General features: G+C 32.6%; 3 protein-coding genes across 3 annotated transcripts; 1 reads left to right on the top strand and 2 right to left on the bottom strand.

Moving 5' to 3' along the window:
- Positions 1–4,676: 4,676 nt before the first annotated feature.
- VPS25 (E2F/DP family winged-helix DNA-binding domain-containing protein) lies at positions 4,677–8,397 on the top strand. The gene is given in 7 exon segments (XM_011020165.1): positions 4,677–4,791; positions 5,119–5,212; positions 5,333–5,472; positions 6,112–6,165; positions 6,297–6,385; positions 6,462–6,537; positions 8,026–8,397. Coding segments are annotated over 6 exon segments (540 nt in total). The 5' UTR covers positions 4,677–4,791; positions 5,119–5,153; the 3' UTR covers positions 8,148–8,397.
- A 998-nt stretch (positions 8,398–9,395) lies between these two features.
- On the bottom strand, positions 9,396–12,327 carry LOC105121506 (MIP18 family protein At1g68310-like). Its single transcript, XM_011020166.1, has 5 exons — positions 12,000–12,327; positions 11,546–11,651; positions 11,354–11,453; positions 10,338–10,383; positions 9,396–9,815 (listed from the first exon to the last, which is right to left on the bottom strand). Exons 1-5 carry the CDS (start codon positions 12,118–12,120, stop codon positions 9,715–9,717), a joined length of 474 nt encoding a protein of 157 aa, XP_011018468.1. The 5' UTR covers positions 12,121–12,327; the 3' UTR covers positions 9,396–9,714.
- Positions 12,328–13,208: 881 nt separating this feature from the next.
- Positions 13,209–18,262, bottom strand: LOC105121507 (protein IWS1 homolog). The gene is made up of 11 exons (XM_011020167.1): positions 18,128–18,262; positions 17,450–17,957; positions 16,439–16,558; positions 15,929–16,149; positions 15,722–15,851; positions 15,561–15,623; positions 15,392–15,469; positions 14,902–14,990; positions 14,729–14,791; positions 14,421–14,574; positions 13,209–13,872 (listed from the first exon to the last, which is right to left on the bottom strand). The coding sequence occupies exons 1-11, from the start codon at positions 18,145–18,147 to the stop codon at positions 13,774–13,776; spliced, it is 1,545 nt and encodes a 514-aa protein (XP_011018469.1). The 5' UTR covers positions 18,148–18,262; the 3' UTR covers positions 13,209–13,773.
- Positions 18,263–20,164: the final 1,902 nt, after the last annotated feature.

The following is a 20,164-nucleotide window of genomic DNA, read 5'->3' on the forward strand; positions in this document are numbered from 1 at the left end:
TTGCATCCTGACTTATTTTTTACCAAGTGAGTCCCTATTCAAGAAAACAGGATGGAAATTAAGTTTTTTAAAAATTTTAATTTTTTTGTTTAAAATAATTTTTTTATGCTTTTATATCATTTTAATATATTTATAAATAAAAAATATTTTAAATCGTTACTGTTACTGTTATAATCCTCAAACAGGCCCAAAATCACGAGCCATGAGCCATGAGCCATGATCCTTCGGCTAACTCGTTTAGAAAAAAACAATTACTACTTGGAAGATAATAAAATAAAATTTGTGTTTACTTGTTCTTTAAAGAAAAAGGGTAAAAAGGTCTTGAGAGAGTGTGTACACAAGTGGGAAAACAAAATATTCCATCGGGAGGTCCTTACGCCACAAAACAATATAGGAAATCGTATTTGCTTAGGAATTTCTTTTTCTTTTTTTTTTTTGTTTGAAAAAGATTTTGAATATAAACAAATAATATTTAAGCTATAGAAACTTTTCTAATATTGTTATTCAATTTACTGTAACATTGTTGACGAGACAAGTTTAAAATAAATAAATAAAATGATAAATTATCCCTAATCAGCTGCTAAACTCGTGACTTAATTAATTATAGATTTTATTAGGTTAACTTAATTTTTTTATATTTTTTATATAATAAAAAATGTAAATTTATTTATAATTGATCTAATAATAGATAAAAATCAATAAACATTCACCATTAAATAAAAAAAAGCAAAAAAAACTCAACGGGCCAATGAACAAAAAAAGGCTTAGGCGGGCCTAAAGTAAGCACGTACACAAGGGCTATTTTATAATAAAAAATATAAATTTATTTATAATTGATCTAATAAAGATAAAAATTAATAAAAATTCACCATTAAATAAAAAATATAACAAAAAAAACTCAACCAGCCAATGAAAAAAAAAAAAGCTTAGGTGGGCCTAAAGTAAGCACGTACATGAGGGCTCTTTTTTAACTTTCTATAAAAGGTAGATGACATTTTAAAAAAAAAAAAAAACATGGACAAGTGTTTTATCACTTAAAAGATACAATGTTTTCGGATAGAAAATTGTAGCAATTTGTTTTTAAAGCTTTTTTATTTAATAATATTTTAAATGTATATAATTATAAAAACAAATTAATTTTAAAAAAAACATATTTGAACATAATAACAAACAAACTAATGCCATCACTGTAGCTAATGGAACAAGAATACTAAAAAATGATTAAAATTTCATTATATTAAATCAACACTTTTTAGGTTTTTTAAGTTATAGAAACTTTTCTACTATTGTTATTCAATTTACTATAACATTTCAAATTTAAAATGTTATAATCTAAATTTTTTATTAATCAGAGTTTTAAATTAAATAATATAAAAAATTTCTCATTGATAAGACAAGCTCAAAATAAATAAAAATAATAATAAGTTATCCTTAATCAATTGCTAAATTCATGACTTAATTAATTATAAATTTTATTGGGTTAAATTAATTTTTTTGTATTTTTTATATAATAAAAAATATAAATTTATTTATAATTAATTTAATAAAGATAAAAATCAATAAAAATTCACCATTAAATAAAAAAATAAAGCAAAAAAAACTCAAAGGGCCAGTGAAAAAAAAAAGCTTAGGCGGGCCTAAAGTAAGCACGTACACAAAGGGCTATTTTTTAACTTTTTATAAAAGATAAATGATATTTTTTTATATATAAAAAAAAAAAAAAAACATGGACAATTCGTGGTCTAGTACACAAAAGAGACGCTAGTTCCTGGCGTAGCTCCAACTCGCAACCTTGAGACAGACCCATGCACTAACCTATTGAGTTACAAGATAAAGATGCAGGTGGTTCATTTTATTTTTAGACAAAAAAAAAATAGCCGACAAGTGTTTTATCACTTAAAAGATACAATGTTTTCTGGTAGAAAATTGTAGCAATTTGTTTTTAAAGTTTTTTTATTTAATAATATTTTAAAAGTATATAATTATAAAAAAAATTAATTTTAAAAAAATATATTTGAACATAATAACAAACAAACTAATGCCATCACGGTAGCTAATGGAACAAGAATACTAAAAAATTATTAAAATTTCATTATTCATTATATTAAATCAACACTTTTTAGGTTTTTTACTGGTTGGATGCTCACGCTTCCCAACATTTTCACTTTTTATTTTATAAAAATTATTGTAAGAATTTATAGTATAAAAAATAATATTTTTAAATATAATAATAATTTTTTTATCAAGATTTTTAATTATTTTATTAATAATATTAATTATAATAAAAATAATAATATTTATAGCACAAATAATACTTTTTTTATATGAATATTTAGAATTATAATAAAAATAATTATATTTATAACATAAATAATTATTTTAAGAATTTTAAGGATGATAATAATATTTTTTTATCAATAGTTAAAGTTATAATACAAATAATAATATTTAGAATACAAATAATAATATTTTTTATATAAATATTTTAAATTATATATAAAAAAACAATGTTTATAATATATATTATTATATTGACACGTGTAGGTGGATGCGGATATATTCAAACTCAACTTAAAGGTGTGCTTGGATGCCTTCTCGTCCACCTTGTAGTTGAGCGTGATAGCATCCAAGGCCAATTTAGGTGTGGACATGACTATCTAACATATCCAAGCTCAATGCAACTTTAGGTTGCTATAACCAATTAGATTTTTTGTTAAAATTAAAGCAATAAATAATATCAAGGTCTATCCAATGCATTAGAGTTGTTCCAGTACCAAGTGATGCTCATGTTTGCCCTGCGCAAGGGCCTGACAATCCAAGTTCTAAGTGTCCTTGCTTGGATAGTACTATTGTTAAGTGTTTATTTCTCCACTAAAACTTGTGTTGATTATTTTTTTTTTAACTATCTCTTTAATGCCTAGTATACCACAGCAAAAAAAACAACCTAACTATTTTTCTATTGTTTTTATAACTTTTTATGTCAAGAGTTGGATTGTTATTACACTAATTTAATTTTCTTGTGTTTATGTAAACAGTAAGAGGGGTGCTCGTTTATTATGTAATTTTCATTTTTATTGGTTAATTTATCACAACGGCAACTGGGCCTGCCTGCAAGTATTGATCGCGTCTTGGGCTCTCGTCCTTATCAATAGTTAAAGTTATAATACAAATAATAATATTTAGAATACAAATAATAATATTTTTTATATAAATATTTTAAATTATATATAAAAAAATAATGTTAATAACACATATTATTATATTAACATATAGATTGACGTGGATATATTCAAGCTTAACTTAAAGGTGTGCCTTGATGCCTCCACGTCCACTTTGTGGTTTAGCGTGATAGCGTCTAAGGCCAATTTAGGTGTGGATATCACTATATACCTCAATTTTAAGTTGGGTCTGAACATGTTTAGCTAAACCTAATATATTCAAGCACCATGCAACTTTAAGGTTGCTATAACCAATTAGATTTTTTGTCAAGACTAAAGCACTAAATGATGTCAAGGTCTATCCAATGCATTAGAATCGTTCAAGTACCAAGTGATGCTCATGTTTGCCCTGCGCAAGGGCCTGACAATCCAAGTTCTAAGTGTCCTTGCTTGGATAGTACTATTGCTAGGTGCTCATTTCTCATGACTTGTAGCTCCGTTGATTATTTTTTCTTTAACTATCTCTTGAATGCCTAGTGTATCACAGCAAAAAAACAACCTAACCATTTTTCTATTGTTTTTATAACTTTTTATGTCAAGAATTGGATTGTTATTACACTATTTTAATTTTCTTGTGTTTATGTAAACAGTAAGAGGGGTGCTCGTTTATTATGTAATTTTCATTTTTATTGGTTAATTTATCACAACGGCAACTGGGCCTGCCTGCAAGTATTGATCGCGTCTTGGGCTCTCGTCCGCATCTACGCCAACACCACCCATGCCGATGCTTGGACATTTACCGGTATAATAAAACCAAGACTTTTATTTATTCATCTTCTTCAACAAAATCCAATTTCTTCTTCTTCTTCTATCATTGAAGATAAATATTTTAAATTATATATAAAAAAATAATGTTAATAACACATATTATTATATTAACATATAGATTGACGTGGATATATTCAAGCTTAACTTAAAGGTGTGCCTTGATGCCTCCACGTCCACTTTGTGGTTTAGCGTGATAGCGTCTAAGGCCAATTTAGGTGTGGATATCACTATATACCTCAATTTTAAGTTGGGTCTGAACATGTTTAGCTAAACCTAATATATTCAAGCACCATGCAACTTTAAGGTTGCTATAACCAATTAGATTTTTTGTCAAGACTAAAGCACTAAATGATGTCAAGGTCTATCCAATGCATTAGAATCGTTCAAGTACCAAGTGATGCTCATGTTTGCCCTGCGCAAGGGCCTGACAATCCAAGTTCTAAGTGTCCTTGCTTGGATAGTACTATTGCTAGGTGCTCATTTCTCATGACTTGTAGCTCCGTTGATTATTTTTTCTTTAACTATCTCTTGAATGCCTAGTGTATCACAGCAAAAAAACAACCTAACCATTTTTCTATTGTTTTTATAACTTTTTATGTCAAGAATTGGATTGTTATTACACTATTTTAATTTTCTTGTGTTTATGTAAACAGTAAGAGGGGTGCTCGTTTATTATGTAATTTTCATTTTTATTGGTTAATTTATCACAACGGCAACTGGGCCTGCCTGCAAGTATTGATCGCGTCTTGGGCTCTCGTCCGCATCTACGCCAACACCACCCATGCCGATGCTTGGACATTTACCGGTATAATAAAACCAAGACTTTTATTTATTCATCTTCTTCAACAAAATCCAATTTCTTCTTCTTCTTCTATCATTGAAGGATAATAAAAAAGTAAGCACCCACTCCACTGTTTTCGAATTCCCTTTTGATTTGTTTCCACGCCTTCTTGCATTCCTTTAACTGCAAAAAAAGGAGTCATTGTCCAAATTGTGCTCAAGGTGTGTTTGAATATTTTGTTGTAAATGAAATTTAGTACAATCTTTTGAATTCAATTGGATTTCCAAGAGTTTAAATGCTTTTGAATCAAAGCATTGATTTCTTTGTTTAATCACGGAGTTGCAATTGCAGGTTTCTTTTCTTTGAAGAGTCGAAGCACTAAAGAGATGCAGAAATTGGGTGACTTCAAGCTGCCCCAGTTCTTCAATTACCCGCCCTACTTCACGTATTCCCTTAACCTTTTGCTACTTTCCTGTTTTGGTAGAGTGTTGTAGATTCTGTTACGTATCGGGTTCTCATTTAATCATCTTTGTGTTATATTTTGCTTGTTTTTTTCTCTCTCAAGTTTGCAGCCAGTGAGGGACACTCGAGAGAAGCAAGTACAGCTTTGGAAGGAACTTATCCTTGATTACTGTAGGACTCAAAAGATATTCGTGATTGGACTGGAAGAAGAATTTCCTCTGTTTTAAAATCATTTGATCGAAAGTAGGTCTTGTATTTTCTTCAAAGTCTAATTATGTTGTGTTATTTACTTTGAACAACTCTGAAAAAGAAAGACCTCCTTGTAGTATTGTTAAGCACTCCCAAAACCGGTACATTTGGCTTCAGTAAAAGCATTGCTTCAGATATCAAATGTAAAGAAATTTCTCCTGGGAGCTACAATGTGTTTATTTCCATTTTAAGTATTTATATATGCCCGCATCTCATCCAGGAGTCTTGACTTGGTATGCTTGGTGTTTGAGCAATTGCCCTTATCCAATATGGAATTTGAGAAGAGTTCATGGTGGTTTAGGCCCTTCTTGTGCAATCAATTCTTTCCTGGATTACCTTGGTGGATTTGATAGTATGGAGTTTTATTACACAGGTCAAATTTCAGAAGTATGTTCTTGGGTTTTGACGTGGAATGCAATTGATTGGAGGTGGATACTTCATTGCTTAATGAAAGATAGTAAATTTGACCTATTATTTTAATAACTTTAATGTATAATTAGATCTTCTCAGTAAGTTTAAGTTAGCACGACAAATTATTGATTTATAACTTTAATGTTTTCATGAGTTCTTAGGTGCTTTTCCTTTGTTGGTAAATGAAATTGAGCTATGAAATCAATTTGACTCATGGTGCAGGATCTCTCAATAACGAAGCTAGAGAAGCATTTCTATCGGCTTTAGTGTCAGAAGGTTAATTTTGATCGTTATCACTTAGACCCTTATTTGATTTTATACTGTTGAGATTAACTTACTAAGCAAGAGATGTTGTTAGCACTGTAAGTTCAATGTGTACTTTATTAAATGCAATGCTGTTCTAACAGGCCGTGCAGAATGGTTAGACAGAGGACACAGAAAATGCCTGATTCTTTGGCACCGGATTCAAGATTGGGCTGACATTCTCTTACATTTTGTGAGTGAATTGTGATTTGATAAATGAGATTGGTAACTTTAGCATTGTTCTCATCATATACTTGCTTATTTATCAGGTGAGAGATAATGGCTTTGAGGACAGTGTCATGACTGTCGAGGAAATACGCACAGGGGTTGAATCTCGGGGAACAGGTAAAGTTTGATTTGGATGGTTAGATGAAGTAGGTTTGATAATGATTCAAACCAGTGTGGAAAGCATATGAATTTGAATATTATTTAAACGAACTCTATTCAGCCAATTCTTCTGTTTGGGAAATCTGAATTATGAAATTCAGCTCTATTTTCCATAAGAAATGAAGAATTTTTTTACTGTTGTAAATCACAGTTTTTGGTTCAATTTGCTTGAAATTTTTGTGGCTATCATTTGAATATTCCCAAAATAGCTACGCCTCTTCTCTCATCGTAGAGAATCCTAACATTTCCTCCAAGCAGCCATCTGCTATTCTCAACAGCTATCAGTTTTGATCTGCTTTAGCTACAAACTCCCCAGTAGGCATCTCTTATCTCATCCTAGTTGTATTCTCAAAAGCTGTCACCGTTGAAGCTTTAAGAAAAATGCTTGCAGCAAGCTTGCATAAAATAGAAATCCTCTTATAGGGCAGATAAAAATGAGGTCTTTATTTATTTTTTGTTTTTTTTATCAGGGTTTTTGTTTACATAACAATGATTTTGCAAATCTTGCAAATAAATACATTTTTGAACATCAGGTGTGTTTGGTTCATGTCTGTCATACAGAATCAGGAATTTTCTTTCACGGGGACATAAAAACCGAAAGGAAGAACAAAACTGGCCTTTCTTACTTCCCATAAACAAATTCTAACCGTCTTTTTATTTTTTTTTTAACTGTCTTCTTAAATGAATCATGCATACACCCTTGGCTTGCACCTAGCCATTTCCCCTTGGATTATGTGATGTGCGAATTCTAGTGAGAGATTTCAAGACTACTTGTAAGTAATAACTTAAGAGCTCAATCATTTTGGGTGTGTTTAGTTTTCTTTTTTCGTTTTCTTTTATGAAACTGGATTGTGGTTTCGTTGAGCATCCCCTCTAGGATTTAGTTTTCCTCTCCTCGAATACTGCCTATATAAAGGACCCTGGTTTGACATTTAAGACATGCTATTGCTGATTGATCAAATAAAAGGCATGGGACACCCTGGTCGTTTTATTTCTTTTCTTCATCTCAAAGTTTTGTACGAGTAGACTCTCATCAGATGTAGTTTAGCACATAGAGGTGGAGAGGAGTATGGTAAAATACAGGTTTGAAACTTGCCAACATCTGGAGGTGTAAGAAGCCACATTGCTACTGTTTGTGGATTATTTTTTAATGTTGTCTCTGGGAATTGCTTAAAGTTAGTGGCATTTCTGGGATGCCTATTAGTACTCTTGCACAATAAAATCTATGAGTGCTGTGGTCCATTTGCTTCCAGCAGTAGGTCCTGTTATCTGCATATCCCAAATTTTTAATGTTTATCCAGCAGTAGGTCCTGTTATCTGCATATACCAAATTTTTAATGCCCATCTTTAAGATCATTATATCAAGGATGTCTTCCATTCTCTCTTTATGGAGCACACTTCCTGTTGTATTTATGCTGATACCAAGTTTTCTGTGCCAAATACCAGAACTTCATGGGATAGATCGCACAATTTTGATGCGAGCATTGAAACTACTAGAACATAAAGGGAAGCTTGCAATCTTTAAGGGAACTTCAGCTGATGATGAAGGTGTGAAATTCTCTGTGTAATGCTTCAACAGTTGCTTCGATAAGTCGCTTTTTACTTTCAAGATATTATACAAATATAATCAGACCATACTGGCTGTCACTATGTTTTTATGGATTTGATCATTGTCATTTTCCTATGTATGATGCTGTTGTTCGTTTTCTATCATTCTGGGCGGTCAGTGATTAGTGAACATTCTTTGCTTCCTCTGTTTTTTGGGAAGCGGTACCAATTAATGTGCAATGTCAGGAGTGATTTTGGTTTGATTTGCCATGAAGTTTTCCTTCTTTTTTTGACGTCTTACCACTGATTGAACCGGGGCAATGTCTTTAGCGTTGAATCAATTTAGAACGAACAAGAAAAACTGCAAGACCATAGAACTTCATTTGGAATAATTAGATACAAGGGAGAATGGGGAAATAGAAGTTATTTTGATGCATTTTTTTATGTATGGATGGTTTTGTTGGATAGGGACCAAGTTTTATCAAGCTGAGCTACAACCACCAGAGTTTTATTGGAAATGGACCAGGTTTTATCAATGTCAGGGTTTACTTTTTCACCAGTAAAATAATCAACAATTTTTTACTGGTTCTCCTTTGATGGATTTGTCAAAAAATACTGATTGCATTTTATTAAATAGAATTTTAGCACATCTAGGCTGGCTTTGCTAGGAGCTTGTCCATGCAAATTTTGTCTTAGAGGCGCTGCCAGCTCTGCCAGTTACTGTGGAGCGCTCCCTTGCTAGCCTGCAATATGACAAGAGACACTGGGAAATGTCAAAACTCAAAAGCTTATTTCCAGAATAACACTACTCTTGCATTTTGAGGTTTTTTCACCTAATTAAAAGACTTGTCTCAACCAACTGTTTTGTTTGATTGAGTTAGCAGGTGTTGTATGGAAAACACATTACACAAATTCTCTTTTAGATTTCATGTTGTTCGTTATTATGATGGATTATGTCTTTTAAAGTATTTTTAAGTTATTTTCACATGAAAAACAATGTTTACAATAATGTTTTTTTAATAATTTTAACATGTTGATATTAAAAATAAAAATAAAAATCTAAAAAACCATTAATTAAATACAAAAGCAAATACCTTTCATCACACAAATAGCTGCTTGGAGCAAAATTTAGAATATACGCTCCACTTTCACATAAATTTCTATATTTTATCATTAGAATTTGGGTACAGAGTTTCTTTTTTTTTTCTCTAAAAAAAAACCTTACATACAAACTGCAAACTATTCAAAATGTAATTTATGGCGATTTCAAAGTGCAATGCTAAGTCCAAAACTGTTCATTATTCATTTAAACCTCGCGTGCCTATACCCATCAGAATACAAACTGAAAAGTGGAATAACATGGGCAGAAGAAATTGTAATGTAGCCATGTGAGCCAGAGTTCAATTCTATCAAAAGCATACAGCTTCCAACTGTATTCTGTGGATTTGAACCTCACTTATGTATACATATCAAATTATCAAAAAGAAGGGAGGAACAATAACAAGTAATTGTATAAAGGCCGTGATAACAAGAGCTGCCTTGAGTGATGCGCACAGAAAGCTTTCAGCTGTGTTATGTGGAAATATTTCAAGCATATGTCGGAGCCAAACATTCGTCAACCATATCCACCAGGTTTGGGTTTTCCAGTGCTGCAGCTACTCTCTCTTTATCATTTAGTTGTTTATTAACTGCACAAAAAAGTAGCTCAGGAAAGAAAACGAATACCATTTCATAATTCATACATTTTCATCAAGTTGAAGTCTGCATGCCACCAAGGCAAAAAACAAAATACAGATAACTGGAAAGAGAAAAAAGGGATGCTACTCGTCATCCAGGAACTGTTCTGTGTCCACAACTCATTTTTCAAAAACGTGTGTTGGGTCATAAAATTGAAGAGGCGGAGCAAACAAGGAAATTGGCCATGGTTATTTTGACTAGCAGATGGATAATTAATCAAGGAGTCAGAATCAATGCCGGTAGCACGCACAGCATCCTCAGGCATCAAAAACATTAGCTTCCGGGTACATAAGACGTGGACAAGATCTTATGGCTTTTACTTTTTGGATAAAGAAAGAAATTTTTAACGAAAAGAAGCACAACACAGAGAATAAGGCGCGTTCAATAATTAAAACATGGTTGCAAATCAATTTCGGGAACTTGAACTGCCACACAATTAAAAGCGTTCAACAGCCCATTCCCAGAGTGATTACCTGCAGCTTCAGTTGCATGAGTTCCTGGTGCAACCTTGATATCCACCTAAACAAAATTGGTAAAGACTGGTGAGAAGAGGGGGGGTGGTCATAAAGTTTAAGAATGCATGGGCCAAAAGTAGCTGTTAAGACCAGCACACATTAGAAGTATCAGATATAATTCAAAGTTAACCATGTTACCCGTGAACTTAACCTACAAAACATGGTGTATAGTTGCTAGACACCATAATAAGGGAAAAACTACAAGACATTGACCAGAGCATGCTCCAACCACATATTGTTTGGTGATAATATGTGATGCCCAGTCCCTTTTAGGATATGATGGTCACTGAGAGATCATTACTTTATCAAATCATAGCATTCCATGTTTTTGAAAAGAAACAAAAATCCTTTTCTTAATTTTTTTGCCAGCAGTCAAAAATCCTTCTTAAAGGGAGTCATGAGTTATAGGGTTTTTGGAATAAAACTTCCTTTATGGTAATGTAAACCATATGTTGATAGTCAAACCAGGGAAACTTCATCATATACTTTATCTTAATCTGGTATCTCCCCCCATTCCTGGTGCTGGTGCATCACACAACTACAATGTTAGCATGTGGTTTTGCTGCAAGCTTCAAGTAGGCGCTTCAATTTACTCCAGATATATTATGATACAGCTTAAAATCCCATTATAAATAACAGCCACAAAGTGCCATACTATAAAGAATGAAACTAAATCAATTTTAAGGAATTATGTGCATAACATTGCTAATAAAACAAAGCCACCAAGCTTTTTGCACGCGTGCTTCTACTGACCTTCAACAATAACTCTACCCTTGAACTGAGTTCATTAAAAAAAAAGGCACGTAGCAGTATACACGAACAGATTTCATGAATGGCTATCCTTATTTGCAGGGGAAGCGATGTGACCTTGTAACATCCATTCAAGTAGCTTGAACAATACAGCTAATCACAAATCATCTTGTGCCTCTGCAGCAGAAACTGATAACAAAGCTGAAAACCCAGTTAATGAATACCTTGTAACGTTGTGGCAGGCTTCTCATAAGTTTGACTCTCAAGCAAAGACCAATAACTGTTGCCATGCTACAATGTTCAACTGTCGGAGTAAAGGTCACCCTGAATAAAAGAGATATTATATGCTAAATAGAGAGGTTGAATTCCAGTATATATTGCAGTAGGAATAGAATTAAGATGGCAGCTATCGTTACCTGACATAACTGAGCTTGTCATCTACTTCAATGGCATCTTCCGTTATCACTTTAAGCTCTTCCAAAGAGTATGGATGCTCTGGATCTTTTATGTCTCTAATATGATTTAAGATTGTTAAGAAAATCAACACTCTAAAAAGATGTTTGTTGTTTCACATGGAGGAATAGTAAGCATTCCACTCTCTTCACACCAACAGAAAACAATACCATAAATTATTAAGCATAGAGACATGCAACATATTTCATGCAGCACAATTTGTGCTTGCTTCTTTTACCCTTCAGGCACAGCCTAATACATCTCACAACAAAAAATTATTACCAGAATTCAGTTTTCAGAGCCAATTGATTTGGTTTTTTTCTCTGTCAATAAATAACTAAAACCTGGAACATAACAGGAAAAAGAAAAAAAAATGAATTGAATTAAAAAAAGAAAGCAAGAAAGTAAAAAGGATATCAAAAACTTCGAGTTGATCAATAGGCTCAGCAGCAGTATACTCCTTGTCGTCAACACTTCGAACCCGCCTCTCCTTCTTTTCATAAATTACAGGATTGGCGTTGATTAGCCCAGGAACCATTTTTTTTTTTTTTGTATTATTATTATTATTCCCTATTCGAATCAGACCCAAAAACAAGAAACACAATGATACTTACAGCAACAACAACTACTACGTAAATATTAATGAACGCCACCAAAAAATTGAGAGGGAGGGAGGTTCCTATAATATGATTTTATTGTCTAGATGAGACCTTTACGGGTTTCATTGACGGCGCGGTTTGATCTATTTTGTACTTAATTATTACATTTCTTAATTTATCAAAAGGAAACGCCTTGGACAAAATAACTGGGTTGGGCCTAAGCCATATTTGGGCCTGTTAAGGCTCCATTTACCTTAGGACTCGGTGGGAGAAATGAAGCCTGAGTCTTTTTTTTATTTGTTTTTTATGATTACATATTTTAGTTTTTTAAAAAATAATTTTTTTTCAATAACTTTCATTTTTTTTCAGTGAAATAAAAAAAAAAAAATTTAATTAGAATAATAACTATTTTACTTCACATGTTATGTTGTAGGTTAGACTAAAAACAATTGAATATAAAAAAAGAATTTGCAAGCTGCCGAGGAACTTACCTCATCTATTAATCATGTTCCTCCCTTTTTTGGAATTTGCAAGCTGCCGAGGAACTTACCTTATCTATTAATCATGTTCCTCATCTATTAATCATGTTCCTTATCTATTAATCATGTTCCTCCCTTTTTCGCAATGGAATTATTTTTTCTTTATCCTCAGTAGACAAAAGCACATATAATGTAGTGTATTGAGAGGAAATTAATTCTTTTAAAATTTAACCTTTTCTATTTAAAATTAATTTCTTTATGTTTTTAAATGTATTAATATCAAAAATAATTTTAAAAAAATAAAAAATATTATTTTAATATATTCCTAAAAAAAAAAACATTTTAATCTTTAAACCCCAACCACTACAAAAACACTTTAAACTTTAAACCGCAACCACTACTTCATTCTCATCCACGCACCCACCTTAAGTTTAAATTCTAGATTATTTTTTTTTGCTAGATTGCGTCAAATATGTAGTTATAGCCTCGACTACACGTCGAACTAAATTTCTAATATGTGACCATAATTTTGATTGCAAAGTCAGAAAGAACCAAACAGAACCGCTAAAACATTTCCGGCAGCTGAAGAAGTCATTTCGAAATGACAGCACCCGCAACATTGCAACAAGAGCTTCATCCATGCCATGTTGTTGCATATCAATATACTTCGCTGGATCAAAATAACACATCCTAATATCCGGTGATTGTTGGTTCGGTAGACAACAGTGCTTGTCTCGTAAATCTAATCCACAAGGCGAAAGGACACATTAACCGAAGTACAGCAACGTCACTGAAAAGATGTGTTCTTTACAAACGAGAATATTTTATTCCTCAAACTTTTCAACTTGCAATAATCTTTCTTTAGCTTAAACCGCCAAGTTTGTGACACGGAAATTATGGGCGGACTCAATTTAACAGGTATAGGCCAATCGGGAATCCAATATCTAGTCGGAGCGGGCTTCAATTTGCCCGAACAATGTCATCCGAATGAAGCTGAAGAACCAGGCCGCCCTTCACTTGTGGAACAGTTACTTCCAGCCAATAACCAGCCCCACGCATTATTTTTCTTACATCATGTTCGTTGTTGCCAATGAATTTCAGAAACTGCTAACATCACAAGTATTTGACCATACCACGACCTTCCACGCTAAGCTTTGCAGCTTGCAATTGCTTCTTTTTCGGTCCCTTTAGCTGCTGCAACTTTTTATTCATCTGCCAGTATCAATTGACATTTGAGTTTAGAAACGGCAAAGCTGGGAATTAAAGATTACAGAGAATCATAATGCAAAGGAAAGTCAAAATCAAAACCCAAGCAGCCATTCATCCAAAACAAAACCAGAACCTCAAGTTGCATATGAATTGGAAGAGAACCTTTTAGTTGATCTGGATTTTGTAGAATGTTTATTATAACATATATATCTAGAACCTAGAGTGAGTGACAAGAATCTATCAAACTTGTCTCCAACAATGCACCAGGAGAGACCAATTGAAATCGAAAACCCACACCAATATCAAAGGGCAATGAGAATTCTATGGGATAACTCCAAAACACCATACTAGATGACAGGATCTAATTATCTACTCAATTTTAGCTCAAAATGAAGAAACATTGTTTTATGAATAGTTACAACTCAATGGGGCCATGAAACATTGAGTTTATGCCATGTGATTAATCACGCTGCCACTCATTTTAGGCTTTTACTCAACACACCACTTTCTGTTAACTCTAACTGATCCAATTATTGAATGGAAAGACCAACCTTTAGACGACGCTGATCTTGAACTACTTGTTTAGCACGGGCCCTAACTTCTTCAGGATCAATCTTAGATTGGGGACGCACCACAAAATCCAGTGGTGTCGCTTCTGGCCTGGATGCATGCTGTCTGTCTGATGATTGACTAGACCTCCGTTCCCTGATTTTTTTGTTGATGTAAATTGAAGAAATATATTTGAGAAAAATGGCATGTGGCAAATAAAGCAAAGAAGCAAACAGGCCTCTGATGTTGTTTAAGCAATCAGCAGAAAATATGTAAGAAGCAATCAAGTATGTCTTCAGTCACATCTCACCGTGAAATATCTAAATCAAGATCTCCATCTCTAGATTCCATTCTGGTAGAATTATTTGCAGGCCTGAAATTCAAATAAATTTACCACGAGAAAGTTCATTCAGCATAAAACTCACAAGCAGATAGAAACATCCAGCAGTAATAGCTGGTGGCAATAAGTGATGAGAGAAATACCTTCTCACTGTTGGCCTTCTGAAGGCCCGATCATCATCAACATTTCTCATGTCTTCAAACCTTGTACTCTTATTAAATATTGGCCGACTCTATATTTATTAATTGCAGAAATGCAAGAAAATGTCAATACTATAGTTACAAATTGACTTCCTTGTACACATTTTCCAATTAATGAAAGATGTCTGTTCAGAAAAATAACACCAATTAAAGAAAAAAAATTATTCAAGTTGAGTTTAATTTCATTATACACTTGAGATCAACACATGACATGGGAATCAAATCTAAAAGAAAACAGGCATTTCATGTCACGTAGTATAACCAAACAGGAAAAGAAATCTCCAAAGAATGGACCCTAGAAAAAGGGCAAAACTATCCATGAGCACCATTTTCCAGTAAAAGGATGCCCTAGATTTTGAACTAAAATTACATTAATGAGAGATGGCAGATATTTAAGAAATAAAAATCAACAGTTGAAAGGCGATTGCATTACCCATTTATCAACCAAGTCCTTGGCAAGTTTTCTGTTGGATGTGGTTTCCTCGTCAGATTTTGATAAAAACATAATAACCTGCCAGAATATATATTAAATAAGTCTGAATTCAGTTTTCAATCCAAAAGAAACAGAAGGTTTGTTACCACCACATAAGGAGATCCCTAACCTTTCCAAGCCCACTTTTCTTCAATTGTTCTCTTCTATCATACTGCTCCAGATCAATTGGAAACTGCACGAGAAAACAAATGTTTCAGGCTCCAAATAATGCTTCTTCAGAAGCAAGAACCAGTTCTAAACCAGGAAAGATGGTGGAAAGCCTCAGCATACATCAGTCAAAATCCTCAAAATTGCAGCACGGATATTTATATTAGGTAAACTTCCATCTGGAAGGGGTTCTAGCCAATTTTTTAATAACGTTAGTACTCCATGATCTATGAACTCTTGTTGGAGCTGCTTCCTGCACCAGGAGACAAACAATAAAAATTAACTGTAAATTCCAATGGTACAAAAAAAAGATAGTCTAAACCAGCTTACTTTGAGAGAACCTCAGTAAGAAGAGGCAACTTCTTGAGTTTATTAACTGCAGGCCTCCCCTGCCTATTGAGGTCTGCATCTTCCTCAGCAGTGACCTCAAGCTCAGCCATGACATTCTCAACTAATAATGCAATTTCTGCAGGACTTTTCTCATTCTTCTTCCTTCTCTTGCCCATCTTGAAGAGCTGCTTCATTTCCTCATCCTCTTCACCTTCCTCTGCCTAGAAAAAACAGAATAATAAACCAGATAAATAACATAAAAGCTAGAGAGCTCCATATGTAGCACATCAACCAACAAACATAGATAATATAATAGAGATGAAAGTTGACCAATATTGCAACATCAAACTCTGATGCAAAGATAGCAAAGCCTCCAAACACCATGAACCAAAAGCAATAGTGCATAAAAAAAGGAAAGAAAGAAAGAAAAGAACTGGATAAGCTACAAGCCTCATCAATTATGGTGGCTTATAATTGATTGAGTGTCAGTAAAAGAGATGGACTATTAACCTGAGGAGCATCAGTAGGAGACTGTGGTTCATCGTCATTTCCATACCGATAAGCAGGATCCACACCACTGTCATCTATGAAGCTGTCATCATCTACAGTCCTAGCACCTTCTTGATCATCCTATTCCAAAGGAAATTGAAATATAGTTAGAAATTCAATAGCAAACTATAAACATAGTTACTTGGGAAAAACCCAACAATTCAAACAGCAGATTTCTGTAACATTGAATTCAAGATAGTTAAGCAACAGGAATCAAATCTGTTAAGTTAATTATCAACGTAAGTGAGCCTTGGGAGAGTAGTATATAGCAAAATTAAGTCAGACCCACAGCAAAACTTGCTATATTAATAATATACTGTCATCAAAACAATGATGTAGAATCAAGTAAATAATCAGATCAAATTTAAACTGCGATATTAATGGTATCCTAGAGTCTAATAAGAAATTTGCCTAACAATTTAAACAGATCTAGCCAACCAGATATAAACCAAAAATAAGAAAATAACTAAATAAAACAACTATAAATAGACATTAAAAAACAATTGAAAAACCCATTTTCAACATTTACCCTCCCATGAATTTCTTGTGTAAATATCAACTCATCAAGTCCAAAAGTCCAATCCATTCAACTACAGGTAACAGATATTTATCAATTACTTGCATGAACAAACATCAAACGACAACCTAATCTAAATCCCATCCCAACAAAATTTAGTTTTATGAATCAGAATGGAAATGTCCAATAGAATGCTGATTCAAGCTATTAACAATTACAGACAACAAAAACAAATATTTAGCAACCACAAAAAATAAGCACCATGAACACTATATAACCCAGAAAACTTTCCACAAACCGACACCAAATTCACTTGACCTCTTATTCAAGTCAACAAGACAGAAAATCTCAATCAATAACCTAGAAAAAAAATTCAATTCAAAACTAAACACATCAAAGCACCAAAGAAAAACAATAACAATTTTAGAAAAAAAGAAACCCAGTCCAATCAAAACCTCAGAATCGCCACCAGCAATGGTATCCCACATCTCTTTAACTTCGCCATCATCCTTTCCAGCCACCAACTTCGTCGCCGTTCCTTTCTTCAACCCTGCTTTCGACCCGCTCCCTCCTTTCCCTCCAAACTTATTTTCCCCTTTGCTAAACTTCATCCTGTCCTTGTCCTTCGCAAATTTCTTGGCATACTTCCCTTCCCCAGCCGATTCTTCCTTCTCAAACCCCACATAATCCTCTTCATAGTCATCAACCAACTCTGGCGGCACATAACTACCACTACCACTCTCTTTCCCAGAGTCGCCGCCTTTTTTAACCAATCTTTTTCTAGGTTTTCCTACTTTATCCGTGTCGTACACAGGAGTTTGTGACCTCCCCCTCTCCCAATTCTCAATATCATCCTCCAATTCGTCTAAGATATGATTCCGGTGTGGTTCCGGTGATTGGCCTCCGCCATCAGATTGCATTTCGTCGTAGTCCATCAACGGTTCTCCGTCCAAATCGCGGTACCTGACAGTAAAGTATCGATTTTTAGCATATTAAAAACCCTAACTTTAATCGGTTAGCTAAACGGAATAGAAAAGGATTGAAAATTTACAAAAGAAAAAAAGATTTTAGATAGACTGATCGAAAAGAAAATGAATGGATCAAAAGATTTGAGAGAGAGAGAGAGAGAATACGGATCGTCTTCATAACCCATTGTGATGTTCGGTTGTGGAAAATTAGGGAGCTGATTACGGATTTTATAGTGATGGTGTTTCCATGGAGAGGGTAGATTTTAATTGAGCAGAAGCTGCAGCCGCCGTGTGTGTACGGTACTTGTGCTTTTTTAAAATAGTTTTTGTCTAAAAATATATTTAATTAGGTTTTTTATATTTTTAATACTATTACATTAAAATTATAAAAAAATATTAATTTAATATTTTTTTCGTTCGAATATATTTAAACGCCAATAAAAATACAATGTAAAGCGGTCGCTTCAACTGTTATGTTGCACTGAAAGGGAGATTTTGGTAAGAGTAGAGAAAAGGAAAAAAAAATTGTGAATTATGATTTAGCTCTTATAGTTTTAGCAATATTGCGCTTTGGTATTCTAGATTAAAAGTTTTCAACATCACCACTTCAATATAGTTTTGCAAAAAATCCAATGTTACTTTTTTTAAAATTTTTATATTTAGTTGTTTATATAAAAAATAAATACAAATATAGACTATAAAGCTATTTGGGAATGCAATGCAACCGTATTTTTAAAAAATTCAAATATTTTTATCAAAAAAAAAATTTATATGTTTTGAATTGTTTGGGCGCGTTAATCTTAAAAATAATTTTTTTAACATAAAAAAAAATATTATTTTAATGCATTTCAATAAAAAAATTATTTTAAAAAATAATTGCAATCATAAACATATAAAAATATTAATTGTTCGTTGTCAAACAAGAAAGGAAAGGTTGAAATTGATTGCAAACAATAAACGTTGTCAAACAAGAAAGGAAAGGTTGAAGTTGATTGCAAACAATAGAATTAATCATGCTTAAATAATAGAATTAATCATGCTTAAATAATTCTTATTGACTAGGAAATTATGATGAAGTCAATCGAGTCATGATCAATTAAAAAAAAATGATCAATTGTAAGAATTTGAGTTCGAGTAAATAACAAAAAGGTCAAATCCCATTTAGAATGAAAATGCTCAAATTAATAATAGTAATAGATTAGTTCAGATTCACATGGTTATCAATAACAAAAATTATATTTTATTAAAATTCAATGCTTATACTTTTTATTTGATATAAACAATTTATATAAGATTTGAAATAAATATTTAAATAAAAGTTCAAAAACTATATCAATCATCTAATCCTTAGGAAAGATCATCAATGTTAGACATGCAAGTTCTTTTATGTAGTTTATAACATTCTTATGGTTTACTTTTATTTTATAGTTTCATTTTTTCTTTATATTCAAGTTTCTTTCCTTTTTTTTTAACTTTTCTAACTTCACTTTTTTACCTAAAAAACTTTTTGAATGGTAAACCCTTTCTTAAAAAATGAAATATTAGACACATATTTTATTTGGTTTACAAAGTTACCACTTTTTTTTACTCATGATTAAATTTCTAGTTATAATTTATTCTTGTTGAAAGAAAGGACAAAACAAATAATAAGTAGTATATTTTATTTTAAAAAAAAATTATCTAATTGATCATTAATATCCATTATTGTTTCATTAAACATTAATTATACTACCAAACAAGAACTCAAGTAAGATCATTGTAATATCATGATTGATTAGTTCATATAGTTAAATAAAGGTCATGTTTTTTGTTATGTTAAACACGATGATCCTTCATCATCACAAGTCCCTTTGAAATAACCTCTCTCAATGTCTTTACTTGTACATGCATATAACATAAATATGACTATGCCTCTAGCATAACCCTACGCTTACCTTTTTCATGGCTAGAACACGTGGTTAAATGGTTGTTGTTATACCATGATATCGACCAAGACTTTTTGTAATTAAAGGACAAAAAATAAAAATTATACAGGCCACCTAATATTAAAGTACACTAGAAAATGTAGAGTTTTGTTAGTGACACGACCAAAAGATTGATGTCTTCTCCCAAGTGCAGGAGTGTCGAAGTAATAAATAACCCGGCAAGACCGGGGTCAAACCATAGGGAGGTTAATTGTACAAATTATAAACAACAATAATA

The sequence above is a fragment of the Populus euphratica genome, unplaced genomic scaffold (assembly GCF_000495115.2).
Source record: "Populus euphratica unplaced genomic scaffold, PopEup_1.0 scaffold25.1, whole genome shotgun sequence".
In the NCBI taxonomy this organism is placed as follows: domain Eukaryota; kingdom Viridiplantae; phylum Streptophyta; class Magnoliopsida; order Malpighiales; family Salicaceae; genus Populus; species Populus euphratica.

What these genes read in the sequence shown, in the direction of transcription:
- LOC105121507 (XM_011020167.1), bottom strand. Translation starts at nt 18,147, where the DNA reads ATGGGTTATGAAGACGATCC. An exon ending in ATGGGTTATGAAGACGATCC is followed by an intron (nt 17,958 to 18,127) that starts GTATTCTCTCTC and finishes CTTTACTGTCAG; the next exon opens with GTACCGCGATTTGGACGGAG. An exon ending in AGAAGGCCAACAGTGAGAAG is followed by an intron (nt 14,792 to 14,901) that starts GTATTTCTCTCA and finishes TTTGAATTTCAG; the next exon opens with GCCTGCAAATAATTCTACCA.
- LOC105121506 (XM_011020166.1), bottom strand. Translation starts at nt 12,120, where the DNA reads ATGGTTCCTGGGCTAATCAACGCCAATCCTGTAATTTATGAAAAGAAG. An exon ending in TGATCAACTCGAAGTTTTTG is followed by an intron (nt 11,652 to 11,999) that starts ATATCCTTTTTA and finishes TAACAATCTTAA; the next exon opens with ATCATATTAGAGACATAAAA. An exon ending in GCCTGCCACAACGTTACAAG is followed by an intron (nt 10,384 to 11,353) that starts GTATTCATTAAC and finishes AATTTTGTTTAG; the next exon opens with GTGGATATCAAGGTTGCACC.